The sequence below is a fragment of the Natrix helvetica genome (assembly GCF_964273705.1).
Source record: "Natrix helvetica genome assembly, chromosome: 1".
Lineage (NCBI taxonomy): Eukaryota > Metazoa > Chordata > Lepidosauria > Squamata > Natricidae > Natrix > Natrix helvetica.
The window spans coordinates 289,594,766-289,607,382 of NC_138548.1; the positions used below are offsets into that span (position 1 = coordinate 289,594,766).

At 39.1% G+C, this 12,617-nt stretch overlaps 1 protein-coding gene across 1 annotated transcript in view; it reads left to right on the forward strand.

Annotated features, from left to right (window-relative positions):
- The first annotated feature begins 2,049 nt into the window (after positions 1-2,049).
- Positions 2,050-12,617, forward strand: part of ITK (IL2 inducible T cell kinase) — a 50,303-nt gene continuing 39,735 nt past the window's right edge. Inside the window, exon 1 of the mRNA XM_081938436.1 lies at positions 2,050-2,281. Coding sequence (XP_081794562.1) covers positions 2,081-2,281 — 201 coding nt within the window. The 5' untranslated portion in view covers positions 2,050-2,080. The remainder of the gene's footprint in view (positions 2,282-12,617) is intronic.

Here is a 12,617-nt window from a genome sequence, read left to right on the forward strand (position 1 = left end):
AGTCTTTCCCATGAAGTTTTCTAGAATATATAATCCCTCAAAACCACCTAGCAACTTTAGCAACTATATCTTGCTGCAACACAATTCAAATAGGTTAAACAAATATTATTTAAATGAATCTATATCTGCAAAACTATTATCTTGATCATATTTTCTTGAGATATAATAATTTCTAGAATATTTAAAGACTGCCCTCTAATTGTACAGATGTCCTTGGTCAAAGGAGTGTTCTTTGGTAGAAAGAATATTGTCTCCCTCCTGCTAGGAGATAATTGGCTACCTTCATTGATGTATGGTATCAGTTGCATGTGTAGAAAGTTAGCAACCACCCCTCTGCTAGAAGAATGAAATATTCTAGGAAATATTAAAAAGGCAGAATATTATATTTCCCTGGATGAGAAAAGGAGAAACATTTTTAAAGACAAAGATTAACTCCCTGAAGCTCCCTGCCCCCAGCAGATATTTGATGCCCATTGACCAGGATTGAGCCAGCCTATCTACAAGACAATTAGACCTTCAGCTCCAGGATGATGGAATTACAACATGACACTCAGGACATAATAGGATTAGCCCTCTATGCATCTAGCAGCAGGGCTCACTGCATTTCAAAATTTCCTAAGGACATTGCATCACCCAGCAAGGTTCAACCAAACGTACCTCAGATAACCTCAGCTATGACCCCTGAATAGCCCCATGGGAGTTTGACAGCAGCCAATAGAATGCATATTCTTGCACAGGAATAGGAAGCTCAAGTTCAAAGCCAAGACAGTATAAATATCTCTCTCTCTCTCCATGTGTTTAGCTGCTCAGGACCTCAAACCCATGTGGTCCTGTCCATCAGTAAACCATCTTTCCAATCAGCTTCCATTTTTCCAGTGTCTTTCTCCCCACTTGGAACTGAATCAGATGGATATTTCTTCCAACACATGACTTAATCACCCAGTCAAGAATTGGGATAATCCACATTCTCCCACATCAGGGGTGTCAAACGCATGGCCCATTGGCCGGATGCGTCATGTGCTGGCTCCGCCTCCACCCAGTTTAGGGAAGGGGGGAAGTCCTGTTACGTCGTGTGATGCCACCATGACAACACAAGTTTGACACCCCTGCCTGATATGCTTTCCTTAAACTTTAATTCAAAAAATGAAACAACTATTGGAAAACAATTGCAGACCTACAAATTCTACTGAAACTAAGCACAGACACCATGATAATATTCTTGGTTGAACCCCTGGACAAAACAAAACAACTAAATGAGCACACAATAAATTGAAAAGATAATGAATTAGTAAGGGAATGGGCTCATAGATAGAAAATCATTCAAACACCCTAAAAATGTAAGCAGTTATAATTTTATATAGTTATAAACAGTCAAAAATTATGATTTGTGCCAAATGATTTTATTCAATTATTTGATTTCCTGTTTTAATTAATGAATAATGGTTAATCTATTTTGGTGGCTTTGTTTTCATGTGGGAAATAAATGCTTACATTTTAGGGCGTCTATTTCTCTATTATATATATATGCAGAGATATTTTATAGACTATAAAATATCTCTGCGTATATTTTCTACAATGTCATGAAGAAATATCAACATAAATTAAGCATACTTAAGACTTTCTGAAATGAATAACTCCCAAGTATATCAATAACTATGGACTAAGTTAAAAATCTGAACTTTGGAATCAAGTTTAAAAAGGTCAAGGATTAAAAAATATTAATTTCAATCCTTCCTAAAGCTGAATAGTAGGACAAAACAAAAGTAAATAAATATTTTTGTGGATATTTTTCATAAGGAAAATTTGGCTCGAAGTGTTTTCACCAAAGCATTTATTTTTTAGATTAACAGCAAACAATTGTCACTCAAGCTTTTGAGTTAGCTTTCAATTACTTGTGTAACATAAATTATGTATTGCGCAGAGTGTTTGAAAGGATGTGGTTATGGCTTTTATATCAGAAAGGAAGCTATAGAACAGTGCTGCCTGGATGACAGATGGAAAGATAAAGCACCTACATTGTTTTTTGCATCCACGTTTGAGACAGTTCAGTCTTTGTCTCCAATTTCATTTTCCTGGTCTCATGTGTGGAGTATTAAGAGCAGATCCCTTTTCATCCTGGAATTTGGATCAGTACATGCTGGCAATGAATAATTGTGTTCTTTTGGAAGAAGTACTGATCAAAAAATCTCAGCAAAAGAGAAGAACCTCCCCTTCCAACTTTAAAGTTCGATTCTTCGTCTTAACAAAATCAAGATTGGCATATTTTGAACGTCGGCCTGGGGTAGGTGTGCTATTTTCCATGAAGTTTCCTAGCTCTGTCACTCAAAAGATACAGAAGTTCTTAAGAAAATGAATATTTCACTGGATTTTATTTTACTGTTGATTTTTTACACCATCATCATAAAGGCATAATGCTGTTTATCCCTCTACAGAGAAATGCTTTAATTTAGCCACAATTTAATACATAGTTATAAGTATAATCTTTATTGTCATTATACTTAAATACAACAAAATTGTTTTTCTATGTTCTGTGTTTTTAGCTCATGGCGTCTGTGTCTTCAGTTTACACAAATATATATATATTTATTTATCAGTACAAATACAACACACACACACACACACACATATATATATATGTGTGTGTGGTGTATGTGTGTACACACATACATACATACATACATACATACATACATACATACATACATGAATGTTAGATCATCAGCTTCATCATTCTCAATGACAATCATTTAATTACAATTGAAAGATTTATCAGGGTTCATATTTCTTAACAAGAATTACTCAAACCCTACTGGAACATACAGAACCAATGTATTATATGTACACAGACATACAACCATGTCAGAAAAAATTGTCTTTTGTAGCTTTTTCAGGAAAATTGAGTGTTCTGATAGTACTATTGTTTCTATTATTTAGATATCCTCAAAGGAAGTTAATGTGCCTAATGTTATTTTCCTAAATACCTAGCAAAATGAAATATAGACTAATTCTTCAGATGGCCAGCTTAGGGAAGTCTATCAGTCAACTCTCCAAATGCTTGGCAGGTAACCATTATCAGCTAAACACTTAAAGTTTAGCTAACCAATTTGGAAGCCACTGCTAAAATCATAAGTATTTCAAAATTATACTTTCCTATTTGCCACTTTATGATTGTGTTGTATATTTATTTATTTCTGAAACAGTTCTGAATTTAGGATCCTGGATATTCTTGAAATACATTTTTTGCAGATATTCTTACAAATGGTTAGGATTGCTTTGTCTATCCATAGAAGCTGGGCTGTCTTCCTTTAAATCACTCATAAAAGTAGGTTGAAAGACAATGTGTTTTTTCTGGCTCATTGTTGGTTCAAATTATGTCATCAGCTTCCTTCCACTTCTTGCTCCATGGTATATTTTTAATATCACAAATAGGAGGTGGTAACAGATGATAGAAAGGGAGATATTCTGAATAGGAAGAACAGTTTCCCTCTTTATTATCCACTAGACAGGTGAAGGGCAACATCTAGTGCCAAAGGTAGAAACTGCCAATTCAAGTAGGGATTCTTTTCTTACATTACCAGTAGTTTTGTCTCATCACTTCTTAAGGTTCAGAGATCCAAAAAGGACTGAATGTTGGAGTTATCCCTTGATTTTCCCATCAAAAGACAGTGTGGTATTCCAGGCTTATGAACATGTTTGATCTTCTTGTAAAGTTCTCTAAACAGGACAGCCAACTGCATGATAAAAGTCTTGTCTGAAAAACATTCATACCCAAGAGTGGGTTTTGACAGATATTACCAGTAAAAAGACAGCCAGTTGGTATAATGGTTAAAGCATCAAACTAGAAACTAGAACTAGAAAAGTTTTGGTTTTGCTTTGGGCACAAAGGTGACTGGGTGACTTCAGGCCAGTCACTTTTTCTCAGCCCTAGGGAAAAGGCAATGGCAAACCAATTTTGAAAAATCTTACCAAGAAAGCTGCTGAGACTTATTCATTTTGTCTACAAGAATTGTATGGAAGAAAAAATCAGTAAAAAGATGTTGCGTGGCCATACATTCCTTTATAAACACTTTTATTTTAAGAGATATAAGTAAGTACTAAGAAGAAAAAGGGATGCAGGTGAAAGATTATGTCTGAATCTCATGACATTCTATTTGTGAGGCAGGTTGACTGGAAGTAAATATTGAAATAGGTCTTGGGGTTATTTCTGTTTTAATATATCGTTTACTGCCTTGAATAAAAAAGATATGATTCACGTGAACCTTACATTGAATGAAACCAAGGATAAGAGCCACCAATTTCCACACATTTTCCTACATTTAATGTGATGTGTTAAATCTTGAAAAACAGAAAAGCAGTAAAATTAAGTATGATAATAATTATATTCTGAGATGAACACTTCTGGTAAAAAGTGTACATTATGTTCTGATAATATAAGGTGAGATCAACACAGGTGAGATCTCATCTCATCTTTTAAAATTATCTCAGAAAGAATTAGATAGGACTGTAGCCACAGCATTCATAATTATTTTTTCAACTACCTCCTGTACTTTCTCCTGTACCAACTTAGCTGTACCATCTTAGCTGATTGAAAGCTAATTTTACGCTCCTAGTTTCCTCCGAAAACTAGCTTATTATTATTTTTAAAAAAGAAAACAAATGTACATTATTTTGCCAATGATTTAAAATGATTTAAAAGTATTATGTAGAAATTTATTTATTGTTTTGGTTTTACTGTAAGCCACCCAAAAATATTTATCGCTAAGTGCCTTAAAGATGAAAAAATCAAGAAAGTCCAGTTGCCTTTTGAAAAGGCACCTTTTCAAATAACCATGACCTGAATTGGGAATCACCATTGACATCACTAAGTACCTTATAAATGTTCATAAACTTTGTATTTTGTATTTTTATTTAAAAATGATTAATAACTTTTTATTAATAATTTTGTGTTTTTGATTAATAACAAAAAAAGGAAAAAGCACTCTTCAATTCCCAACCAAAATATCATCACACATACACATACACTGAGGCTATTTGCCTCAAAGATCAGTCAAGAATGTTGTCTGAACAGTATCTTCTCATGCAATACATCCAACCAGTTTGCATTAAGCTCCCATATGGCTGATTTTAAGTTAAAGTAAATAGCAGGTGGTTGAAAGTAAATTTCTGCATCTTCTACACTGTATCTATTAAACATTGACATTTCATATCTGTTTTTCAAGCAGATAAAAATATCAATATTTATTGGTATGTTTCCATAAAGTAATAATTCACTTTTATTTCTATTTTAGCCTATTTATGCATGTAGTCCATAATTAGTTTGAATAACCTATACAAGTTGAGCTCTCTTTAAGAGTGAATATGGCATAATTTAAGGCAGGTGCATAATACGTTCAAGTGTACTACTGTACAAAGATGGAATTGGACTAAGATATGGGTCATGTTCAAACTCACTCCTACTCAGTGACGTGCCGTCAGGTGAGGCAAGTGAGGCACAGCCTCACCACTTTCATCATGAAAAAAAAAGTAAAAGGAAAAAGCTGAGCTAGTTGCTGCCTCACCCTGGATGACTCTGCTTAACCTCACTGGTGCTCTCCCTCCACAAGTGTAGTGACTTCCTCCCCAGGCCCCCATTCATTTCTCTCTCACACACATACAGCTGGATAAAACTATATAAAAATCTAGCCCAGCTTCACTGATTACAAGTTTGAAAAGGCAACATGGCTCCACCTGCAATCAAACTACACTTGGGGAGGGAGAGCACAAGCGAGCACTGAGGAGACCACAGGAGGAGGCAGAAAGCCAGGCAAAGAGCCATGCTGTAGTACACACACTTCCCCCCAGCCTCTTTCTTTTGGAAGGCTTGGATCGGCTCCCCTCCAGCTTCTCTGCCTCTCCTCTCACCCCAGCCTGCCAGCAGGAGGTAGTGGGTGGGCTTTATTGTGTTCCAGGCATTTCCCACCCAGACAGCAGGCTGCATTTGCAATGGTGGAGGTGTTTGGGAAAGGCAGCAGGGGAATGGGGGGGATGGCAGAGGAGCTGCTTTCAAGCCACTGGAAAAGATATCCAATCCAACTTTTGTGTGTGTGTGTGTGTGTGTGTTTGAGAGTGAGTGAGAGAGGGAAGGGGGTAGGAGAGATAGTCCAATCCAACTTCTGTGTGTGTGTGTGTGTGTGTGTGTGTGTTTGAGAGGGGGAGGAAGGGAGAGAGGGAGGAAGGAGGGGAAGGAGAAGGAAAAGAAAAAGAAGGAGCAAAGGAGAAAAACAAATGCTGTGGCTTTAAATTGGAACTGAGCATGCCTGGCTGTGGAATTCTGGGAGTTGAAGTCCCCAAGTCTAAAAATATTTGAAACCCAGCACTGTGTCAGTGCCTCACCAGTCATAAACCTCACCGCACGTCACTGCTCCTACTGGTAGTTCTAAAAATTTTCTGGGTGACTTTGAGCCGGTCTCCCTCCCTCCCTCCCTCTCTCACTCTCATTCTCTCACTCTCTCACCCAACTACCTTCCAAGGTTGTCATAGTAGGACTGATATCCAGTCTGCCTATCTTCTCCAAAAGTTGTAAAATTTAATGCTACGAAGTTTTTTTTTCTAAAATAGAATCTGATATATTTAACTAAATAATATTCATTTGGGGGGAACATGGTCCCATTTTTTACAGGCTGCAATTTGGCATACCAACTCATGGGCCAGGTATGACCTTCAGCCTGAGAAAAGTAAGATCATAGAAAATTATTCATCAATATATATTACCTGCATCCTGATTGTGGGTGCATTTTCTCCCTATCAATGGAATATGGACTATAGTAGTTTGACTTGCAAGGTAGTCTCTAGATTGCATAGCTTGTATATAATCGTGTGAACATCCCTGCAGCATCCCTGGGGCAAATCTGACCTATGGTTACACTTATGTGTTAGAATATAGAATAACAAAGTTGGAAGGTACCTTGGAGATCTAGTCCAACCCCCTGCAGGAAACCCTTCAGACATCTTAAAAACTTCCAGTGTTGGAGCATTCACAACGTCTGGAGGCAAATTGTTGCACTGATTAATTATTCTCACTGTCAGGAAATTTTTCCTTAGTTCTAAGTTGCTTCTCTCCTCGATTTGTTTCCACCCATTGTCCTATCCTCAGGTGCTTTGGAGAATAGCTTGACTCCCTCTTCTTTGTGGCAGTCCTGAGATATTGGAACATTGTTATCATGCCCCCCCTTAGTCTTTCCCACCCACATTAAACTAGACCTACCCAGTTCCTGCAACCGTTCTTTATATGTTTTAGCCTCCAGTCCCCTAATCATCTTTGTTGCTCTTCTCTGCACTCTTTCTAGAGTCTCAATATCTTTTTTACATTGTGGCGACCAAAACTGGATGCAGTATTTCACGTGTGGCCTTACCAAGGCCTTATAAAGTGATATAAGCACTTCATGTGATCTTGATTCAATCCTTCTGTTTACACAGTTTACAATTTTTTTAAAATTCCCAAGGGAATTTTTACATTTTAAAAAAATCCTCACTGTTATTTCATTGGCTGACTTACACTAATTTCTGGCTTAATTTATCAAAACTGCACCGATTGCAAAAGTGTAAAATTCAAAATGTGTCATGGAACATCTTTTGTTCTCGCCACTAGAACTGTAATTGGTTTAATTGCGTAACGAAGTACTTGAATCTTACACTTGCAAAAATGTATTTAGAATAATAAAACCAGTGTCTATCAACTCTCAGAATCCAAGCATCAAGAACAGAAGCTTTTGTAACTAGTATATGATGAGGGCAGGGGGGGAGACTACAGGTAGTCCTTGATTTACAAGAGTTCATTTAATGACAATTCAAAGTTATGACACTGAAAAAATTGACTCATGACCATTTTTCACACTTACAGCCATTGTGTGCATCCCCACTGTCACATGAGCAAAATTCAGATGCTTGACAACTGACTCATATGTATGACATTTGCCCTGTCCCAGAGTCATATAAGAGCCTTTTGTGACTTTCTGACACGTAAAGTCAATGGGGAAGCCAGATTCACTTAATAGCCCTGTTACTAACTTAACAACTGCACTGATTCACTTAACAAATATGGCAAGAAAAGTCATAAAATGGGACAAAACTAACTTAACAAATGTCTCACTTAGAAACATAAATTTTGGGCTCAATTGTGGTCGTAAATCGAGGATTACCTGTATTGTGCAAAATAAAATAAAAATACTTAATTGGTTTACACAGTGCAGTTTATAGGCACAGAATGTTATATTGCCCTCACTATACCTGGGAACAAGGGTTCTTAATGCTGATATTAAACCAGATTGGCATTCCGGTTTTCCTTAAAAAAGGAGTAAAGTACCTCAGTTAGTAACCAAGGAGGGCAGATATTGAAGGATCTCTTATGCTCCTATGACTCTTCTGATACCTGTTTGAGTTCCATCTCTGAACAAACTTTTGGCTCTTGAGGCTACCTTTCGTGAAATGTATTCCCTGGTTGTGCCACACAACTGCAGTTCCCTTCCAGAGAAAACTATTAAGCCTTGTTGGAAGACCCTGATTTATGCTGGCCTTTGTCAGTGAAATTAATTGGTTTTCTTTGGGCACCAGTTCAGTGATCGATGATCTCATGACTATATTTTAGCGTGTTTCAATTTGTCTACTGTTGCCGTCTTTGTGTTTTCTGGTTTTAGGTTCTATTTGGTAAATCTTCCTTGGGGGCCGTTTGCAAAAAGGCACCATCCTAATTTGAAAAACCAACAAACTTGAAAAGATTGGGAATACTTGTACTTCTGGAATTCACATTCTGGATTTTTGCCGAGGACCAGATTGTTTGCTGATTAAACTGCAGGCATATGCATAGTTTGCATGCATACGTCAGTGTATGTAAGGTCAGATTTTCGGTGAGGGGGGGGGAGTTTTGTCTGCAATAGTAATTTGCATCTTATAATAAGGAAGCCAGTTATGAGATGCTGGTGGACTTATGTAGGGAGTCAAGCTTGGACACACATACCCATTATGAGTGCTTTCCTTCATGATGAGATAGGTCCTCATTGTGCACTGTATAATGAATTTTGGAAGACACAGATGCTTATTGTTGATAGTTTTTCTGGGGTTAATTCTTCCCCTGATTACATACAAACCTTTCATTAATGCTAGTTGCAATTGCGTGCTAAACGCAGGAGGAGAAAGAACTTTCTGTGCCAGGGATGACAGTTACAATTTTTAAAGTCATGGTAAGGCTTCCTGTAATGAGATTATAACTATATTAGCAATTTTAGAAAATGGTAGCTGAGTTAGCTGTCTCTGGTAGCTGTCTCTGATAACATAACTCTTCCATGTTAAAAGTCATTTTATCTTTTCCTTTTTTTAAGAAAAAGAGTGTACTCTTTCATTGGAGCTAAGTATGTGTTGAGCTGTTCCAAAATTCTGAGTGACTTCTGAATTATAGACATATTCTACATTTATAGAATATAAAATCACATGCGAAAATGGGCAAAAATGTAACTTCAGTTTAATTTGTTGGTGGACGTCTTTATAGCAGTAACTTTGGGGGATTCAGTCTCATTTGGTCATATCAGGGTTACTTTATAATATAGCATGCAAGTATTCTTTGGAAAAAAATTGATGGTAGTATTTGAGGCATTTAATTGACAGTGCATTACAAAACAGCAACAGTTGCCTTATAAAAAGATACATTTTAAATATATATACATATGGTACAACACATTCAGAAATGCCCATAGTGGATTTAAAAAGACACAGAACAGCTGCATTTATAAAATATTTATTAAGTTATTCAAAGCTTAACTACACTGTGTGTGATGAGGAATTAGATGGTATAAAAATACAGGATTCAATTACTCAAAATTTCTTTTCTAGTATATCGCATATTTTCATCCAAGATACATCTCTCTATATTAGCCCTCCCACTACCATAGCTTGTAAATCTGTTAAACAGCAACATTTACAATGTCCAGCCATTGTAATGTCCATCAGTTTTAAATACAGTTCATTTGAAAGATACAGCGTTCACAAAACTCCTTATATACTTATTCCATCAGCCAGGAAGCACTGATGGTATTTCTCACTGTTCTAAAGCAGACATGCAGATCTCCAGAAATAGCTGACTTTTTTTGTATCTTTAAAAAAAAATATCTTAAATTATTGCTTGGTTTTTCTCATCATCATAATCTAGCAAACAGGTGTGTCAATAATGAAACCACAATAAATAAGAAGCAAGCACTTCTAGCTTAGGATCTCCTCAATCCTGCTTTGAAGATTTTGATAACTTGATACTTGATTGAATCCAGATTGAATTAGGAAATCAGATGGGTCATTAATCTTATGGGAATGTTCAACTTCTAATTTAAAAAACATATTTTAAGAATATACATTTAAAATCCATTACTAAATTTATATATGAAAAGTGTGCTCTATACTTCTTGTGCTATCACTTCTTCTTTCCATAAAAGTAAAGTCCTTAAACAAGGACCATAGCTGACCAGATTTTCAGAAGTTCCGGAGTTCTCTTCTGAAAATCTGTAGCTTGTTATTTGTTTTTGTTTTGTTTGTTTGTTCTTATTGGATTTATATGCCGCCCTTCTCCCAAAGGACTCAGGGCGGCGTACAACATTAAAAAACACACATCCCAAAAGTTAAAAAAAATTAAATATATATAAAAAAAACCCCGAATTTAAAAGACAATACATTTAAAATAAGTTAAAATTAACAGGCCAGGCTGGCTTGCTGGAAAAGCCAACTTTTTAGGGCGCGTCGGAAGGACCGGAGGTCAGAGATTATGCGAAGCTCCGGGGACAGTTCATTCCAGAGGGAAGGCGCTCCCACAGAGAAGGCTCTCCCCCTGGGGGTCACCAGCTGACACTGTCTGGCCAACGGCACTCTGAGGAGGCCAACTCTGTGGGATCATACTGGACGATGGGAGACTACTGGTGGCAGTAGGTGGTCTCGCAGGTACCCTGGGCCTAAGCCATGGAGCGCTTTAAAGGTCATAATTAATACCTTGAATCGCACCTGGAAAACAATCAGCAACCAGTGCAGGCAGCCTAAAAGGGGTGTAACATGGGAGCACCTAGGTACCCCCATGACAACACGCGCAGCTGCATTCTGGACCAGCTGAAGCCTCCGGGTGCTCTTCAAGGGCATCCCCATGTAGAGAGCATTGCAGTAGTCCAGGCGAGAAAGGACGAGGGCATGAGTGAGTGTGCACAGAGCATCCTGATCCAGGAATGGGCGCAACTGATGTACTAGGTGAACCTGGTAAAAGGCCCCCCTGGTCACGGCCGTCAGGTGTTCTTCTAAACTAAGCCGCGTATCCAGGAGGACTCCCAGATTGCGAGCCTTCTCTGAGGGGGCTAAAATTTCTCCCCCTATCGTCAAAGATGGGACAAGATGTACAAATCGGGATGACGGAAACCACAGCCACTCAGTCTTGGAGGGATTGAGCTTGAACCTGTTCCTCCCCATCCAGATCCGCACAGCCTCCAGGCATCGGGACATCACGTCGAGGGCATTGTTTGGGTGGTTTGGGGTAGAGATGAAAAGTTGGGTATCATCAGCATATTGATGATACCGTACCCCAAAACCACGGATGATCTCGCCCAGCGGTTTCATATATTTGTTGAACAGGAACGGAGAGAGAACCGACCCCTGGGGCACCCCACAAGTGACGCGTCTGGGGGTCGATCTCTGCCCTCCAGTCAACACAAACTGCGACCGATCCGACAGGTAGGAGGACAACCACCGTAAAATGGTGCCTCCCACTCCCAACCCCCCGAGTCGTCGCAGTAGGATACCATGGTCGATGGTATCGAAAGCCGCCGAGAGGTCTAATAGGACCAGGACAGAGGAGCAGCCCCTGTCCCGGGCCCGCCAGAGATCATCGACCAACGTAACCAATGCCGTCTCCGTGCTGTACCCGGGCCTGAAACCCGACTGAAACGGATCCAGGTAGACAGCTTCATCCAGGTACTGGGGAAGCTGACTTTCTACCACACTCTCGACAACCTTTGCTACAAAGTGAAGGTTGGAGACCGGATGATAGTTGACTGAAGAAGCTGGGTCCAGGGAAGGCTTCTTAAGGAGGGGCCTCACCACCGCCTCCTTCAAGGCGGTGGGAAAGAACCCCTCTCTCAATGAAGTGTTGGTAATCGCCTGGAGCCAGCCTCATGTCACCTCCCGGGAAACCGAAACTAACCAAGAGGGACACGGGTCCAGCACACAAGTGGCAGCACTGAGTCTCCCCATAATCCTGTCCATGCCTTCGGGGGTCACAGGGTCAAACCCATCCCAGATGGGTCTTATTAAGTATCAGTAATAACTGACAGACCACCAGTAACAGTAACTGATTTATTCAACTTAGTAACTGAACTGAACTGAAAGCCGGTTGACAGCTATTTATATTCTCCAGCTGTCAAGCCGGTAGCCAATAGGGGCTTGATGCTCGTGCCGCCCTGGAACCTGTTTAAAACGACCAATCCTGGGCGCGCGTGGACAGGCCTCCTCTGGCGCCACCTGCTGGTGGACGCTCCGAGAATACAACACTCCTTCCCCCTTGTCCGCGCATGCGTAATCCTGGAACCTTGTTGGCCTTCTGCGCACGCGCTGCGATCTTCTCA